Source organism: Pristis pectinata, chromosome 20 (assembly GCF_009764475.1).
Source record: "Pristis pectinata isolate sPriPec2 chromosome 20, sPriPec2.1.pri, whole genome shotgun sequence".
Lineage (NCBI taxonomy): Eukaryota > Metazoa > Chordata > Chondrichthyes > Rhinopristiformes > Pristidae > Pristis > Pristis pectinata.
This window is the reverse complement of record NC_067424.1, coordinates 13,452,631-13,472,891: the sequence shown is the minus strand read 5'-3', so window position 1 is coordinate 13,472,891 and position 20,261 is coordinate 13,452,631. Positions and strand designations below refer to the sequence as shown.

Below are 20,261 nucleotides of genomic sequence, written 5' to 3'. Positions count from 1 at the left end.
ACCTGTAACGTTAACTGTTTCTCTCTCCACAGATGCTGTCTGACCTGTTGAGTATCTCCAGCATTTTCTGTTTTTAGTTCAGATGTGATGATGTTTCCTTGCACCTGCTGCCCTTGTACTTCTTGGCGGTGGAAGTCAGACATCTGAGAGGTGCTGCCAAAGAGGCTCTTATAGAGAGAGGCGAAACATTCACAGAGATAGTTGGATTACACGGCAAGGTTATGGCCAATGTGAAGCAGTTTTCCATTCTCAATAATCATAACTGTGCTATGCACTTTTCAGAAGGCTGGAGAAAAAGGTCATTGGGACTAAAGTAGAAGGCTAAGACCAGAGAAAGGGATACTGCTTCTATCTATTTAAACTTGACCTGCAATGATTTTAACTGTGTTTACAAAATCACAAAAAATATTGACTACAGAGGCCAGAAAACAGAGCGTCAAACACATTGACCAATTATCCCTGGGCAACATGACAAAGAAACCTGCAATATAATTCATTATTATTTATTCATTTTTCAGGATCTCAGTCATCACTGACAAGGCCAGCATTCATTGCCTATCCCTCGCTGACCTTGAACTTGCCAGCATTGCAGATTTAACAACATTGGTGGGTATGAAGTTATAGAACAGACCGGGAAAGGACAGCAGATTTCATCCTTGGAAAAGCATTAATGAACCAGATGGGTTTTTTAGATTAGGCACGGTAGTGTAGCTGTTAGCGTAATGCTTTACAGCGCCAGCGACCCGGGTTCAGTTCTGGCCACTGTCTTTAAGGAGTTTGTACGTTCTCCCTGTGTCTGTGTGGGTTTCTGTGTTCTGGTTTCCTCCCACATTCCAAAGATGTATGGGTTAGGAAGTTGTAGGCATGCTATGTTGGCGCCGGAAGTGTGGCGACACTTGCAGGCTGCCCACAGATCACTACACAAAAGATGCATTTCACTGCGTGTTTCGATATACATGTGACTAATAAAGATATCTTATTTTAGATTGTTACATATAATTAGCTTTTAAATAAAATTCCAGATTATTAATTGAAATTAAGTTCCAGTTGCCATGGTTGGATTTGAACACTGATCTTTGGAGTACTAATCTGGATTACTTGTTCTATACTCACTGTTCCACTATTGTATTCACAGCTTGCTTTAAGCACAGGTATAGATTCAAGATCTTTCAGCATGGAAGCAGCAGTAAGACAGAATTTAATGTTTAACACTGGAATTATAAGTGCATCTATAAACGGAAATGTTTAATAGAATTTGTTTTAACTGACGCTTAAACTGGGGCATTGGAGACAATTATTTTCATTCCATTTTTCCCACACACAGACTTTTACCATTTATTTTCTCATGAAGGGTGTCAAGTTGCACTTACATAATTTATTGGAGGCATCTAACTGCTAACATAGAAGCATAAACAGCAGTAAATCTGTGGCAGTGCCTTATTCACCAAGAGACACGTTATGTCACGCCCTGATTTCACATCACGTTCTGGGCTTTGCTGCACTGTGCTAACACTATCATTTCACCCAATCCCACCCTCACAGTTTTTTCTGCCTTATTCACTCTCTTTATTCATGTGTAGGATCACTGGGAAGGCTGACATCCTTAATTGCCTTTGGGAAAGTGGTAGTGAACCACCTTCCTGAACCATTGAATTTCATCTGGTGAGGATATTCCCACAGTCAGATGGGAGCTCCAGGGTTTAGACCTGAGGACAATGAAGGAAGGATAATATATTCCCAAGTCAGGGTGATGTGTGACTTGATTGTGAACCTGCAACAGGTCCTGGTAGTCCCATGTCTTGTGTTGTTAAGCGGTAAGTTCTGGGAAGTTGCTGCAGTGCATTTTGTAAATGGTGCACACTGTAGCCATGGTGCATCAGTGGTGAAAAGAGTTAATGTTCAGGGTGTGAATCACCCTTGCCTGCTTCTCAATTGTAGCTTCTATCTTGTTCTATAGCCGCCAGTTGTTTACCTACATGGGTCAGCTTCTGAATCTGCAAAAACTGCCTGTTTCACATCTTCCCTTCTCCCTTTCTCTTAATACGCTGCATTCCTGATGTAAAAGCCTTCTAAAGAAACAATAACTTATCATGCAGAAACCAACTGGCCTTCTATATAATCTCTGGCATTGGGTGTTTTTCATTTTACATTCATAGTCTTTTGGAGTTGTCCCTTTACCCTCTGAATGTGTCTTGAGTTGTCAGGCACCTGTTGATCCCTCACTCAGTCTGCCGTTCTTCAGTAGTGTGTGATGACAATGGAATGACAGTAGGTTTTTTGATTGCAAGGAACCTCCATTGTGAAGCCACGGGTTGTCCTCATCCACATCTGTCACATGTTATTGGCATTGGTGGCCATTGGCTAATCAAGGGGGGGTAAATTCAAAGCTACTCCACAGAAACAGTCATTGATGGGAAAGTGGTCATTCTGTGGAACTAAATATTGATTCATTTAAATGTGAGTGGATAGATTTCTCTCAGAGAATAACATATTGGAATGCAGAAGAGGAGTAGCTTGAGGCATGTGGCTTGTAATCAGTGGAGTGTGCTTTCAGCGTGTGGTTCCCAAAGCTTATTAATAATGGAGGTTTGTTGTAGACTAACAGATATTGGTTGCAGTGATTAACAAGGTGTTTCCTAAGGCCACCTTTTCACTGTCCAGAGTTCTGCCACCAATGAACACAGAAGGGGTGGGCTCTGTGTAATAGCCTCTCAGACGCTTCAAGAAAGGAAACGTTAATGGTGTTGATGCAATGTAAGGGAATGGTTTGAATTAGTGGTACAATGGAAGTAGAGAAAGACATAGCCTGATTCCACTTACTGTACACATTATGAATAAAATTTATTTCTGGAAAAAGAGTTTAAGGTGTTTCCTAAGGGAGAGAGGTGAATAGTTTTGTGAGGGAATTTCAGAAATTAGGGCCTTGAGAACTGAAGGCAAGACCACTAATGGTGCCTGTGCAGGGAGAGAGAATTGAAGGGAAGGCACATGAACATACAGAAAAGGGAGGGATTGCTCAATGTGCAGGGAAAAGGGACCAGATTAATTAGGAGCCATTGGTTTAGTTAGTTCGGCAGAACATCGTGTGCTGAAGAGCCTGTCCCGTGCTGCACTGCTCTATGTCCTATGCTCTATGAAAGGAGAGAGAATTGAAGGAAAGAAGAGCAGGGGGAGGGATGGGGCTGTGGAAGGATCGAAAACAAGAATTTGAATTTTAAAACTTCTTTCAATATCCCTAGATATCCTCCTGAACAAAATCGATCAATTTCAGGATTGAAAGTTCCAACTGACTCCCAACATCCACAGCAGCCTGAAAGAGGAAGCTGCAGATTCCCAACGTTCTTTCTGTTAAAAGCTGCTCAGTGATTTCAGTCCCGAAAGATCTATTTCTAAGGTCCCTCAGGTCAGGTTCATTGGGAGAGGAAATCATCTACACTATTGAATCCCTTTATCATTCTGAACATCTCAGTTTGCTCATCCTGGAACTTCCATTATACCAGGTTTAGTTGTGACTGTGCTTGGCAATAGCAATCCTATAAAGAAATATAAAGTGGAGAGTAGGGTGTCTGGAGTAGCACTGGGGTAGCATTAAAACCTTTACCTTCACGGTTTCTGACTGGGTCCTATGCAAATCATTTCAACCAGTTACTGCTTGAATTATCTCTGTTTGACTTTTCACCATTTTGCCTCTGGAAATATTTACATCTCTTATTACTGTTTACACATCTCGACACAAAGGCATGCTCCAACCAGTGACTTTAGGAGATGAGTCCGCTGCCTGAACTCTTGTAAAACATGTATTCTCTCTCTTGCACTGTTCAGATCTGTTTATGCAGCAATGAAACCACAGTTGTTGATCAAAACAACACTGACGAAACATTTATGGTGTTTTTTCCACTGGACTTATCCACACATGGAACCAAAATTTTGTGCGCCTGGACTTCCCACTTGAAAACAACACGATGCTGTTAAAGTCTAGATATAAATGAAACAACAAAGATTTTCGTTTATATAGTGCCGTTCATGACACTGGATGTCCTCAAGCCCTTCAGACCAATAAAGAATATTTTGAATGAAGTCACTGCTGTAACATAGGAAATAGAGAAGTCAATTTGTGCACAGCAATATTCCATAAACCTCTATCTCATAGTGACTAGGTAATAGCCTAGAAATTCTGCTGTGCCTCAAACGACACAGCAAACCAGTGATGCATATCGTGGGTACTAAGCCTGGCTGTTTTGTGCTTGGCCTCCCTGTCACCGTATTTCATCATAAACACTTTACGCATCCCATGGCACACAACAGTTGTTCCCTCCCCAACTCGATCTCTGTAGAACGAGTTGATGAAAATCAAGTAGGTCATTGGTAATGGGCCATGGGTTGGTGGGGTGGTAGGATTGAGAGAGATCTGATGGGGTGATGAAGAGGGTTGGACTAGGGGCTTGGGGTGTGGAGTCTTGTCAGAGGATTGAGTTGGGACATTGGGTTGAAAGGGTGTCATGATCATGTCGAGGGAGGAGATATGAGGGCACAAGGCATGGGAGGGGAGGTTGGTTTAGTATGTTCAGACCAGGGTCTGATGATGAGGACATTGGGCACACAATCAGACAGCGTACTGTGTGGGGGACATGAATGATATCAGCAAAGAAAGGTTGAGGTAAGAGTAAGTAACAACGTTAAACAGGACTGTCCTGTCAGAGGAACTAATGGCCACTGTCATATGGAAGTAGGCCTCAGCTGCTTCATTGAGACCAATTCTATGTCAGTGGCCTTTCATGTGCTTCTTGTACACCACCAATGTGCAAATCAATTTTGTGCAAATAACATTCAAATGTGTGTTGCATATTATTTGAGATCACTGGGAATGCCCAACAGCCTCCATGCATCATGCATCAAAGGACTTGGAAGTAATTTTGGAGGCTGTGTGGTCTCCACACCAAGGGTGGAGTACATCTGTATGGAGCAGGAGTAGGCCAATTGACCCCTTGAGCTTGCTATACCATTCAATAGAGTCATGAAGTCATACCGCACAGAAACAGATCCTTTGGCCCAACTGGTCCATGCCGACCAAGATTCCTAGCTAAGCTAGTCCCATTTGCATGTGTTTGGCCTACACCTCTTTAAATCTTTTCTATTCATGTACCTGTCCAAGTACCTTGTAAATAGTATTAAAGTACCTGCCTCAACCACTTCCTCTGGCAGCTCATTCCATACACTGGCCACTCTCTGGATGAAAAAGTTTCCCCTCAAGTTCCTATTAAATCTCTCCCCTCTCACCTTAAACCTATGTCCTCTAGTTCTTGATTCCCCAACCCTGGGAAACAGACTATACGTATTCCCCCTATCTATGTCCCTCATAATTTTATACACCTCTATAAGATCACTCCTCATTCTCCTACACTGCGATGAAAAAAGTCCCAACCTGCTCACCATCTCTCTATAACTCAGTCTGTCAATTCCTGATAAGGTCCAATAAGGTCATGGTTAATTCAATCTTGGTTTCAACACCATTTTACCACTCTCTCCCCATAATCCTTGACCCTCTTGTAGTTGAAATATCTGTCAGTTTCCACCTAGAATAGATTCAATGACTGCCTTGGGGTAGAGAGATTCCATGATTCACAAAATCCTGAAAGAAGAAATTCATCCTCATCTCCATCTTAAATAGGTGACCCCTATTCTAAAATGATGCCCTTTATTTCTAGATACCCTCATTAGGGAAACATCCTCTCAGCATTTACCCCTTAGAATCTGATATGTTTCAACAAGATCACCTATCATTTTTGAAAAAAATTCCATGAGTGTAGTCCCAACCTGACCAACCTCTCTTAATACTTGAATCCCAATATCACAGATACCAATCTAGTGAACCTCGCTACACTGCACCAATGTAACTGTATCCTTCCTTGAACATGGAGATCAAAACTATATACAGCACTCTAGATATGGTTTCATCAACATCTAATCCTCTATCCATGTCAGTATATTTTAGCCTAACCCTGTATATTCTTAACAAATGCAGTAACCTTTTATGTGACACCATACTTAATCACTTCCTGAAAACCAAAATATACTACACCTACCTATGTCTCAGGTGAAGAATCTGCAAAGATTCATGCTACAGACAATATCATGGCTGATAGAATGTCCTGCCCTCAGTATTCCTGGAATCATATGAAGTTTTTCCTACTATTTAAGGAACCCTATTTGTGCAACATGAAATTTCTTTCTATTGTAGTGTTTGTTTCTTTCAATTGTAATAAAATAAATCTCTGTGGAGTAGTGGTTGTTGGCCTGATAGGTTGAATAAAGCAGATGTTCTCCATTTGCTTTGAGAGGCAAATGGAGAACTGAGTAAGTGCTGCTGGGTAACAAGGAACTTACAGCACAGGAACTGGCCATTGGTTTCAAAAATGCTACGTGCTACATCAGTCTCCTTCCTTGCCTCTTTGGCTAACATAGTCAAAATAACCTTTGATCCATTCCCTTCCATTTGTTTATCTAGCTTCCTATTAAATACACTGACATTAGTTTCTCAAATAATCACTTCAAAACTATGTTCTCTATTCCCCTTGCTCCACCATTCTCCGCTTAAAGAAGTTTCTCTTGAAAGTAACCTTTAAGTACTTCCCCACTGATCATTCGACAAAAGGTGTTCTGAATAAATACTGGAGGATATTGCCCTGTTTGCTCAATCATAAGTCAGGGATTTCCATCTAACTTCTAAGACACATATTTTGTGTGTGTGTGTGTGTGTGTGTGTGTGTGTGTGTGTGTGTGTGTGTGTGTGTGTGGTCTCTTTAATTCATGATGTGTCTTTCCAGAAGTAATTTCCAGGAATTGGCGTGATGGCAAGTACTCAGCGCCCAGCAGCTCGTCAGGAAAGCTGACATTCTGCAGGCTGTTGGCTTGTTGCTGTCACACTTAAAATGTACAGACAGCAACTCTAGCCAAGGATCTGTGCAATTTGCCTTTAACTGCAGGAGATCTGCGGCAGTGTGCAGAATAAACAGCACACAGTTAGGTTACAATCTCTGAAGCTGACACTGGATCCAGTCCCTTAGTTACAGTAGAAATTCATGTTAAAAGAGAGAGGTTCCTGGGAGAGAACTGAAGACTTAGTGGAAGGGGGAATAAAAGAAAGGAAGAAGTAAATAAAAAGCTTATATTTATATACCTTCTTTCACTTCCTCTAGACATACCATTGCACTTAAAAATAATGAATTACTTTTCAAGTTTCATCAATTCTTCCTTCACATGACATGAGAATCTTCACACTTGGAGGTCCACTTTGGCCTACTGAGATGCAAAGTGTAGTCACTAAACCTTGGTTCTTCCTCTTCTTCTCATAGCTTCTCTGACATTTTCTTCTTATGGTAAACGGGATGGTCCTTCTCCTTGAAACACTACAGTTATCTCTGTAACTTCTGCTCATTCTACAAAGCTTCCTCTTCTGGCACTCTGCAACAACCTTCTTCCATTACCTCCCAGGAACTTCCTTTCCTCCACATCCTGCCTCATGAGGACCATCCCCTTGTTCCACCACTGACAGTTGTGCCTTCAGGTACCTAGGACCTATGACCCCAACAGTCCCTCTCTAATGCTCTCTTGCTCAGCAATTCATCCTGATAGGTAGCTCTGAACATTTGATATGGACATGGCACTGCAGTTAACTCCTCATTTACAATCCATTGATAAGACGATAAGATAAGATAAGATATCTTTATTAGTCACACGTACATCGAAACACACAGTGAAATGCATCTTTTGCATAGTGTTCTGGGGGCAGCCCACAAGTGTCGCCACGCTTCCGGCACCAACATAGCATGCCCACAACTTCCTAACCCGTACGTCTTTGGAATGTGGGAGAGAACTGGAGCACCCGGAGGAAACCCACGCAGACACAGGGAGAACATACAAACTCCTTACAGACAATGGCTGGAATTGAACCCGGGTCGCTGGCGCTGTAAAGCGTTATGCTAACTGCTACACTACTGTGCCTGACTTCAGCTCAGCCAAACTTAGGCAGGGAACTTCCTCTGAAGCCACTACTTTGACACAACTTCTCATCAACCATCTGCATGTCATTCCTTTGGTTCAATGGCCATATTTGTCAGATTCTGCTACTATGAAACAAACACATTGAGGTCTTCCTCTGTATTAGTACTACTATTTAAATACAAACTGTTCTGATGTTTTATTTTATTATAATTCTCCCCAAAACACTTAGCAGTGTTTGACGAAGACATGATCTCATTGTATTTATTTATTTATTTCTTCATTTGACAGTGCCAAAGAAAAATAAGCTAAATGTCCAAGGAATCAGTTTTGTTGATGATAAATACTTGTTCTTTTTAAATTAGTGCCACGGAATCTTATACATCTTCCTGAGCACCCAGACTATTGTTTAGTATTTCATTCGTAAGAAAGCATCTTTGATAGAGCAGTATTCCTTCCATAATGCTCCAAAACATCAATGATGCTTCATACATACCTCAACTTTGTATAAGCACAATCTAATCGTATTCTTATAGAAGGAAAATTATTTGAAACACTTGAAGAGCAAGACTTTCAAGTTCCCACAAAACTGATTTCACCTCCATTTAGAGAATGAAGATCCTCCATTTGGATCCTTGTTAGTATTAGGGATGCCAATGCAAGTTGGATGTTTTACTAAAGATTTCATCACAAGAATTCCTGCCTTCCTAGTGTATTAGAAAATTAACAGATTCTTTATTATCTAATTGGTTCTTGACTGATGGTCAAATGGCCTTTTTATCTACCACATTAAGTATATATAATTATTGAACAAAATGTTCAAAGGAAAGTAAATACGCACTTATAAAGGCACCGTGATTTTCTTTTACAGATAATTCATCATCTTGGAGACTCCAAGGAAATCCTGAGAGGTAGAGGCTACTCTAATTACCATTAAAACTCAGGTAGAAATTTACAATTGAATATGCTTAAACTCATCATCTCCCATTGACATCATTAAGTAAAGGTGTGTATGTGATCGAATAGGATAAAGGAACAGGTTAAAATTGGCATGTTCCCCTTCTCACTTCAACTATGGAATCCTTCCGCTGCTTTACTTCCTTACCATTTTAAACCAGAAAGGTTTCTTTAAAAAAACTTACTACGCAACATTACTTTGCCAAATACAGTGTGGTCCCTGGCCAGGGTGCTACAGTTCCATCTGTGGTGCCGGAATTGATGCTGACATTCCCGGATCCACTCCATGGCTCCTTCCCCTATTGATTGCATGATATCAGGATGCTTCTGACACAACTGTCGCTGCTTGTTCACCAGTCCCGGGATGTTGTCACAGATCACACGGGCTCCCAGAGCCCCAATGTACCTGTGGGAGAGATCAGTTCAATTAGATCACATCAACATGTTCAAATATCACAAATACTGTTTCAAATAAATTGCTTAGAATCATTAGAAGCAAATTGTTTGATCCATCATGCCAATGCTATCACCCTGGAAATATTATTAATTAGCCCTGCTCTCAAACACTCTCCCCTACACAAATGTTTTTTTGCAAGTATTTATTCAGGTCTCTTTTGCAACTTTCTACACAATCTAATTTCCTTTTAGGCAGTGCATTCCAGATCAATTTCTCTTCATTCCTCCCCTGGCTCTTTCTGTCAAACATCTGATGAGTGAAGCCTCTGAAGTCCCTGGCATTGGAAAGGGTTCTTCTTAATTCCTCCATCTAAGTCCTTCATAATTATGAATTTTATATATCTAGTCAATTAACCTTCTGCTAAATCTTTTTGTTTTGGAAAGAATTATAATAAAGTAAAACATTTGGTTAAATGTTCATCTTCAGTGGTCAAGGAAGGATGTTGATATTGAATTGACTGCCTGTTACATACCCACAGGGGGTCCAGGGCATGGGGGTGGTCAATCTGTCTTCACCCATTGATCTCCACTAAGGCACAGTGGTGTAGCAGTTAGCATAATGCTATTACAGCACCAGCGACTGGGTTCAATTCCAGCCACTGTCTGTAAGGAGTTTGTACGATCTCCCCGTGTCTGCGTGGGTTTCCTCCGGGTGCTCCGGTTTCCTCCCACATTCCAAAGACGTACGGGTTAGGAAGTTGTGGGCATGCTATGTTGGCGCCGGAAGTGTGGCAACGCTTGTGGGCTGCCCCAGAACACTCTACGCAAAAGATATATTTCACTGTGTTTTGATGTACATGTGTCTAATAAAGATACCTTATCTTATTACCAAGGGAAACTTACCATGTTAAAGTTCTTGAGCTCTTGTCAACTGTTTTCTACTCTGAGCTCTCATGCCTCCTTTTTATAATGGAAGATCATTAAGTAAAAGCTAACAAGCTCTGATTCATCTTCCCCCAGCAGAGATGACTGCCCATTACATACCTGCAGGGGGTCCAGGGCAGAATTAGAGTGTACTTATAGAACAGGAACAGGCCCTTTGGCCCACGATATCTGTGCCAACCATGATGTCAACCATAACCCCATCTGCGTACAAATGGTCCGTATCCCTTTATACTCTGCTGGTTCATGTGTCTAAATGCCTCTTAAACATTGCTATCACATCTGCTTCTATCACCACCCCTGACAGTACATTCCAGGCACCTGACACTCTCTGTGTAAAAATCTTGCCTTACAAATCTCCTTTAAACTTCCCCCCTCTCAGCTTTAACCTATGCTGCCAAGTGTTTGACATTTCCACCCTAAGACTATCTATCCTATCTATGCCTCCCATAGTTTTATATACTTCTATCAGGTTGCCCCTTGACTAAGACAGCCTTATCTCTTCCTCGCCACACAACATCCTGTATCCTGGTAAAAGCCAATGATGGGATTAGAAACTAGGACCATTCTTCCAAGCTCCTTACTCGGGTTACCCATTTAGACACCTTCAGGAAAGACCAGTTTTCCGAATCTGATCTCTTCTGGTGGATGGAGAGCAAGGCGGAAGGAAGTGGTTACAGATTAGTCTACTTCCTGCACTAGAAACAATTTTGCCCACGTATCTTAGAAACCTACAGCACAGAAGGAGGCCATCCTGCCTATCTTATGGAGATCGGGCCTTGGCCAGATGAGTTTCTGAATTCTTGGAGAATCTTCCACAAAGAGTAAAGATGTGTGCAACACATGCAGCCAATAGGTGTGCACACTATGGCAAGATGTGGTATTCCTTGGGGTTAGATCAGGTTATTTGTTGATTGCTAGATGAAAGTTAGGAGAAAAGGAATTTAAAGGGAACTCTTACCTTGGTAGGCCAGCAACTTTTCCCTGGGCCACTCCCTCCCTCCAATTATTTAGAAGGAGTTGCATGAGGCCTTCTTCTTTGAAGAGAGAGGAGAGACATTGTACATGAGGAGGCAACAGGAAGGTGAAGTGGCCAGTGGTGAGCAGCCTGAATAAAAGCAATCCCATGCCCACAGGCAGCAACCCAGCTGGAAAACCATCTTGTGGAACTGCAACTGTGGGGAAATTGCAATGCAGATGGTGTGAGTTGGTGCTCAAGCAAGATGCATGTTCACTTGTGCTATGTTGGGATTCACTTACTTCCTATTTTGAAGCTCTTCCCCCATAAGGAGAACTTCTGCTTCTCATTTGCTCCAATAAATGATGAAGCCTGAAGATAGGCTGGGTAATCTGCCAGCCTATTTCTCCTCTTTAAAAATGTTGTGGTAAAATGTGCCATCTACCATTAGGAACAAATGGCTGCTGTCCCCTTCATGGATGTGATAATAATCCCTGGACATGGTAATGGGGAAATGATGCAAATATTCTGATGCCATGGAATTCAAGAAGCTTGAGCATCTCTTCAACTAGTCTACCTCCATTCATTAATGTTGATCATGACTAGAGACATACATTATCAATCCGTTAATGAACCCTGAAGTTTTTGCAAGATGGAACATTGTTTTTGAAAAGGTGTTGTAATCTGATAATATAACTCATTTTAGAAGAAAATGGCAGGTACTTGGAGGGGTTGGTGAAGGACTGAGCATGTTGCTTCTTTCAAAGGAGAACCAAATGACCTCCTTCTGTGCCATGATTATCCAATGAATACAAGTTTTCATTGGATAAAACAAATTTTCTTTGCTCCCACTGAAAACAATTATGACTCACATTCACATAAAATGTAATAAATGCCCAAATAAAAGCAGAATTGATACATTGAAGAATATATAACAAATGTTGTTTAAAAGCAGAATATTTTAATACTGGGACTTAATACAAAAGCAACAATAAACCCTCAGATCCTCTCCAAACCTCTTACCACTTACTGTAAACCCATGACCTCTGTCCCAGACACCTCTGCAAAAGCAAATGTTTCTCACTATCTACCCCCATGCCCCTCATAATTTTGCATTCCTTAATCATACCCCAATGCCCAAGCCTTCTCTGCTCTAAGGAAAACAAATCCAACTGATCCTGTTTCTCCTCATAATTGAGACTCTCCATTCCTGGTAACATCCTAGTGAATCTCCTCTGCACCCCCTCCAGTACAATCACATCTCTTCTATAATGGGGGGGGGGGGGGCCAAAAGTGCACACTTTACTCCAGCTGGGGTCTAACTAATGTTTTATATAGCTGTACCATAACCTCTCTGCCCTTCTCAATGAAGGCAAACATTCCTTATATCTTCTTAATCACCTTATTTATTCACTAATTCATGGATATGTACACCAAGGTCTCTCTGTCCCTCAATACTTCCTCGGGTTCTAGGCCTCCATCATTCCTATCCTTATTAATCCTCCCAAAATGTATCACCTCATATTTTTAGGATTACATTCTGTCTGCCATTTCTCTGCCCGTTCTACCAATAGCTCCCCACTATCAACAATGCTACCAATTAAAATGCCAAACATAAAATATATAATAAATTTCTGAAAAACTGAGCATATAAGCTTCAAACTCAGGAAGGATATTAAGTCTCCAGGAAGGATAATAAACAGCTCCAATGCTCAATCTGTCATAATGTCCCAAACTGAACATAAGATGAAGGAATGAGAGTAAGGTCAAACATTTCTCCATCATTTGGTAAGATTATGACCAATCTTTTACCTCAACACCATCTTCTGTCTGGTTCCCATGTCTTTGTGTCTGAGAATCTATCAGTCTCCACTCTGAGTATGCTTGAAGCAACCAACTATCTCTAGTGTATTGCAATGACTGAAAACATTCTGAGTTAAGAAATGCCTGCCTAGAATCTCATCCCTGTTGTGGAGCACTGGTCACACCATCATGTTTTTCTCTGCCTCTGAAATTCACTGTATAGATAAAAGCATTGTGCTGTGTGAAAAGGTTTCTAGCCCTCCCATATCTGCTGTTGGCCAATAGCTGGCTTTATCATAAACTCTCCAAATGCTATGGTCCCATGGTCATTCCTTTTAGTATCAGTCTAAATACAGTGTTATAAAACCTAGCACTTAAATGTAACATGTAGTATTCTAAATTGTTTCTCAGTACAACTGATGAATAGAAATTCTAAATAGTAACTGTACCAAGGACAGAATGTAAAACAAACCTAAATATGGAATGTATAATATGCTCACAGACAACAAACTCTCTCAATCAGGACAGACAGATGTTAAAACCACCAGGTACAGGATATATATTAACTCCCCATCCTAAAAGTAACTTTAAACACATAATGAATCTTAAATAATTTTTAATAAACCCAAAATACAGATTTAAATGATTCTCCAACATTGGAAGTTTTCACACACGGACATGGATACATGCACAGAATCTGGCACATGTATAAAAACACCTGAGTATAAATGCAAAGGTGCACAGATGGACAAGCACAAATGGGGTTTTATGTGCGTCTGGTGTGGTTTAACATATGTTCATAGTAAGAGTTATTATAACTTACGTTGGAGTATGTTGTATATTTTGTATTCATGCATTATTACACACACACAGACACACACAGACACACACACACACAGACACACACAGACACACACACACACACACACACACACACACACACACACACACACACACACACACACACACACACACATACAGTATACACTTAAACAGATAAAGTCAAAATTAAACTTCCTGAATTGTCCTCTCCAGTAAAACAGCTTGAGCATAAATGAAAAGTGTTGAAATTTCTCAATAGCATGTGAAGGAAGGATTGACAACACAACTCAAGGTGATTTTGCTCAAGGGGTCTCCAAGCATTTGCTGGTGAGAAACTATCAACAATATCAGAGCCTGGATTATCTCTGAAATGACCTGAAATTCAATCACCTATCGTGGGTGTAGGTTATATGGATACTGCATTATACACAAACAGAAGGACATCAAGGGCATTTAAGGGCTGTGAGTTTGATAATCTTGCACTAGTTTGCAAGGCTGGTTCTTGAAGTTTTCAATATGCTCTTTAATTCAAGGAACTTTTCTGTAACTTTAACTATAAAGATCTTGACTGTAGTAGCAAGGAAAAATAGTATTGCATTTTGGAAAACAAAATAAGATAAAAGGGCATAAAACAATGGAGAGAAAGTCAACAAGGGGGAATGGTGGCTTTGGTGATCATATGCCCTTTAAGAAACTTCTTAAGGTATTGGGCGAAATGCATTAGTGGGTTGATGGAGTATGTTGGGCATATTTGTGGAGGGACTACTGTGTGCTGGGAGTCAGTGTAGGTAAATGTGATCAGGATAAAGGAGCAAGGGAGTGTTATTGAGGGACCGTCTGTGAGTCAGAGGACAGGAGCAATGTAGACAACCTAGAGCAATGGGGACAGTTGAGGATGGTGGAGAGAGGGTACAAACGAGAAGAGCATTGGAACAATCAAATTCAAAGTGAAAAAGATAAATAAATGTTTGAATCTTGTGTGACTAAGATTAGGATAGAGGCAAGTGAATTTTTGAGGGATGGAAATGAACCTGGACAAAGTGTGGATCGGAAGATCATTTACAGGAAGAACAGGGCACACTCAAGTTCAACTGAGTAGAGTGCTGGGTTGTCAGGGAGTTGCTGGGGGCCAGAAACTGTTGGTAATATCCTTATTATCACAACTTTCTCCCAGAGTCCAACAGCACAGAGATGCTGCCACATACAGCAATGTGATAGTAATCATCCAATCTAATTTAGGGAATGCTGATTGAGGATAAATATTGGGCAGGAATCTATAGAAAATTACCGTCTTTCCTTCGAAACAGAGCCATTGAGTCTTTTATGTACACTTGAGAGAGTAAACAGGGCTTCCATTTAACATCTCATTGGAAAGACAGCACCTTGAACACAGCAGCACTCCCTCAGAATGGCACTAGGAATGTCAACCCAGCTGATGGGCTCAAGTCTCAGGAGTGCCACTTGAACCCATGACCTTCTGATTCAGAGGCAAGTGTGCTACTGACTAAGCCGTGAAAGAAAGGTCGGGAGGATGAGGAGAATCAGGCACTGGGTTCCCAGTCACAGAGTAGCCTTTTATGGTTTTGTCCTGAGATGTCACGGGGCTGAGCACAGTGGAGAGTGGATCAAAATAATCTCGAACTAGGAGTTAGAAACATTATATAGAATTATCTGTGTTAACAGCATGAGATTAGGGCAATTGGCTCAAATGGTCTGTTTAAACTTTGTATGAACAACCTTCTGCACCTTAACATGTCAGTGTAACCTGTCCCTTTCTCCTTACGTATCTAACTTCCCCTTGAAGGTATCTGTGGTGTTCACCTCAACTAACTACCGGCAAGTTTCACATTTTTACCATATATTGGGTAAAGATGTTATTTCAGAATTCTGTATTGGATTCATTGATGACTATCTTATAATCACGATCCCTAGGAGTACTCCTCTCCGCAAATGCAAACATCTCCACATCTGCTTTATCAAGTCCTTTCACAAGTTTAAAGGACTGTGTTAAGTCACACTTCAACCTTCTCTTTTTTAAAAGACAAATCCTGAGCCAGTCCTTATGTGTAAAACTTTGCTATTTTTGAATCATCTATTCAGATTTCTTTTGCATCTTTGTGCCTCTAAGTCTTTTTAATAATACAGAGATCATTTTACAATAATAGGAATGTCTACTGTAAACCTGTCAACCAAAACAAAAAGCAAAAAAGGATTCTGTTCATGAATTTGAATGAATTAGACTTACCACCAGGAAGAGTCCACTCTTGGTGTCAATGTGAGCAGTATTAATATGAAGGCAAGATAAAGTCTGGAGCAGGTTTTAGTCCCATCGCTGCTGGTTGTCCTGTTAATCTGTCTCACACCTTCTGTGCCTGAGATATGGGATGCTTTACAGTATAGCCTGCACTCTTCAGCTCTGGCCAGCACAGACATTGTGTTTTAAAAGAAGAAAAGCAATCTTGCAGAAAATTAACAATGTTTGTGCACAAACAATACTTCCCAGTGTCTTCTAGTTGTCAACCGTCATGTTTTTGTCTAACATGTTAAATCTATCTTCTGATTTGGCTGGATTTTCATCCTGAACAGTGACATCTCAAATTAATCTGTAAATTCCCTTTGTAAAGTCAAAGCTGAGACGGGCGATCGTTGATTTTAACTGAATGCTTTCTCTTTTTCTCTCTGCCGGTCTCTCTCTTTCTCTGCGTTCTTGGTGCCTGGGGACTGGGAGCACCCCGATCAGGTCTGCCGTGAAGCACTGGCAATCTGTAACCGTCTCCGTTGCTCTCCTATTGGATCAAGCCAATAACAGTGCTGTGAGACAGAAGAGTCCTGGCACTCTCGGTTGTCGACTGGTTATCCACTCACTGACATCAAGGCTGAACTGCAGCTTCCAAAAGGCACCACATCCCCACCTGCTGGAGCAGAATCTCTCTCTCACACACACACACACACACACACACACACACACACACACACACACACACACACACACACACGTATGCATGCACACACACAAACACACACACACATAAACATGTATGCACACACACATGCACACACACAGACACACATATACACACGTGCACGCATACACACATGCATACACACATGCACATATACATACATGCATACACACACATTCACGCACACATACACGAGCACACACACGGTGTGTGCACAGACAAGTGCACGCACAGGAACGCAGGTACATGCACACGCATTCACATACACATGCATATACACACACACCCACATAGTCAACAGATGCACACATACATACACACCCACTCGCATACACATACACAAACACATGCACACATACTCACACACACACACTCACACAAACACACAGATACACAGGCACACGCCACACACACATTTTTACACAGACACGTTTGCATACACACTCCAACACTTTCCCCACACACAGCCATACATAGATGCTACACACACACACACACACACACACACACACACACACACACACACACACACACACACACACACACACACACATACACATACTGTACATGCACACAGAGCTCAGGAGATATACAAAAGCTTATAGTGATCAAATCCTTAGCACTAAACTGCTGAACTTGGGTCTTAGGGTCCATAGATTTTTGTCTATTATGCAGATCACAAATGTTACTTGTTAATGATGCATATTCACAATGTGGCACTGGTTTTTAATACTTACATTTAAAAGACTTGCATTTTATATCAGATGACCTCAGGATGTCTCAAAGTGTTTTACAGACTAATGAAGTACTTTTAAAGTAAATTATAATAAACATGACACTCAATTTACAGACCATGGGCTCTCACAAATAACAACAATCAGCTGATCTGTTTTTATTTAGTGACATTGGCTGAGGGATTCCTATCAGCCAGGATACAGGAGAATTCCTCTGTTCTCCTTCCAGTGACATAGGATCCTTCCCATCCCAAGCAGAAGGCAGACACCTGCTTAGAAATTCAATCGTATAGCACTGTTTTATCAATCTTACGCAGTTGAAAGTGATATTTTCCAGATTGAGTCCTGATAACAACCACTTCTGGGTTGTTTCCTGTCACTCCAACTACTTCACTGGACACACAAGAGACTACAGATGCTGGAATCTGAAGCAACAAACAATCTGCTGGAGGAACTCAGTGGGTTGAGCAGCATCTGTGTGAGGAAAGGAATTGTCAACATTTCAGGTCGAAACCCTGCATCAGGATAGATAATGCAGGGTTTTGAACCAAAACATCAACAATTCCTTCCCTCACACAGATGCTGCTCAACCTGCAGAGTTCCTCCAGCAGATTGTTTGTTAATTGACTGGTCACTTCTTTGCCCAAGCCCGTCTTCTCTCCCTGGCATAATTTCCGCATCAGGTCTCCATGGACTGATGCTAATCTCTCTGCAATGTTGCTTATGGAGCAGTGCAGGCTAACTTGGATCAGGTAAAGTTGGACTGGTGCAGGCTAACTTAGTTCTTGTCCCACCCCTTCTTTCCATCTCTTTATACTGACTACCTCCCCTCTATCTTTCCGTCCAGATGAAGAGTCTCAACCCGAAACGTCAACTGTCCACTTCCCTCCATAGATGATGCCTAACCTGCTGAATTCCTCCAGTTGCTCCAGATCCCAGCATCTGCAGTGTCTCATGTCTCTAACTTGGATCATGTTGTCTCAGAAACAACTATTGTAGGATAATGTGGTGTCTGCAGCACAGAACTGGACAGGAGGAATTCCTTACCCCCATCCTTGGGCTCCCTATTCTCCACTGCTCCACACCTGTACCATCCAATCTCATTCCCAGGCTTCTGCCTCCACATCCACCTGCATCTCAGGCCCCGAGTGCTGCCCTCTAACCACACAATTGCCACCAGTAAATTTACAGTCTGATCTCAACTGCACCATTTAAACTTCTGGGCTGGTTCCCCTCGACCCTTAACCATCATACAGACTGCTAGTTGGATCATTCCCCCGTCCTTTGCATTACCCAATCTGCCTTTGGCACACGGCCATCCTATCCCAACCTGAAAAGGGCATGTGGTGGCTTTGTGCCTTGAATTCAAAAATGAAGTTTCCACCAATGGTTGTTGGCGCCCACTTGGCTGATTGTATAGGGTGCACAAGACAGCTCAAACCTAACAATGGAGACTCCTTGGACAATGCAGATCTCCCTTGGCACAACATTAAGCAGGTCGTTTAGGTTTGCGCTCAGATCCCTGGAGAGGAACCTATTGATTCATAAGACACCATGCCAGCCATTGTGCTACACTGACACCTAGAGGAATAAATATAGAGATATAATTATCTTCTGCCACTTCAATGCCAATAATTTGAATGTTGAAATTGTTGTAAATTGCAAGGATTTTGGAAACTCACAATGCCTCACCCACTCAGAAACAATGCAGAACACTTTACATCCAACATACTGCCCAGGAAATTACTGACTGCTTTGCTGAATGCATCAAGTGGAACATTGTCATTGATGTAAGCTTCAGGCAGGAGGGCAAAAAAGTATGAAAGTACAACACCTCACATTGAAAAATGGACGTTTTACTTTCTTTTTTCTCTACTGTAATGACAAAGAAAACTTGCATATCTTAAAATATTTCTTGACCTAGGGATGTCCCGGACTGTTTCACAAAAAAAGAAGTACTCTTTGATTTGTAATCACCATTGCAATATAAAGCAGGAGTTCTTAGTGATTCAATGGATCCTAACTAAAGTGGCTCTTTAATCATAGTATGGTGGATAAGATCTTGTCATTAAATCACAACAGCCCAAGGCAGCGTTATCAGGCACCAAGCTAGGTAGGAAGATAACAGGATGGGTGACTAAAAACTTGTATAAGGGTGGGTTTAGTGGAGAAGCCTTAAAGGAGGAGAGCTGAGTGGGTGGAGAAGTAGTTTTAGAGTGGGAATTCCAGAGCCTAAATGGCTGTAGTTCAGCTGTCAATGTTGGGTGAAGGGAGTGCAGAGGTACAGGACATCAGTGATGGTGGATGAGGCAAGCTCTTGTAGGCAAAGTGTGTAAATTTCTTTTCGGAAATAAAAGGCTAAGACATAGGCATAAAATTTTTATGAAATTTTTGCCACACTGTGAAGGGATGTACCTTCTGGCCATCTGAGAAAGAAAGCCAAAGTGGGGAACGATGCACAGAATGGCTGAGCTATTTAATGCTATGGGACATACTTAGCTGCTCGACTTATACAGACAATCTAGGCACCGAAGACAATGTCAAGCTATCATCAAATAACTGATAGATTATGTGCAGGAGTGGGCGCAGCCGAAGCAGACAGCTGCTGCTGAGTTAGTCTTATGAGATGCTGAGCTTAGAGTACAAATAAAGGGACGTAGTTATTCCCTGGATGGTCAAGTCTGCTGG

The 20,261-nt window shown here is 41.5% G+C and overlaps 1 protein-coding gene across 2 annotated transcripts in view; it reads right to left on the bottom strand.

Moving 5' to 3' along the window:
• wnt2bb (wingless-type MMTV integration site family, member 2Bb) overlaps nucleotides 1–20,261 on the bottom strand; it is a 57,066-nt gene that overhangs the window by 29,732 nt on the left and 7,073 nt on the right. Inside the window, exons 2-3 of one of the 2 annotated variants that reach the window (XM_052034534.1) lie at nucleotides 16,122–16,662; nucleotides 9,141–9,361 (exon numbers count right to left, since the gene is read on the bottom strand). In XM_052034534.1, the coding sequence (XP_051890494.1) occupies nucleotides 9,141–9,361; nucleotides 16,122–16,309 (409 nt within the window). In that variant the 5' untranslated portion in view covers nucleotides 16,310–16,662. Of the gene's footprint in view, nucleotides 1–9,140; nucleotides 9,362–16,121; nucleotides 16,719–20,261 lie in introns of those variants that run through there. The other variant, XM_052034532.1, reaches the window with a different exon arrangement.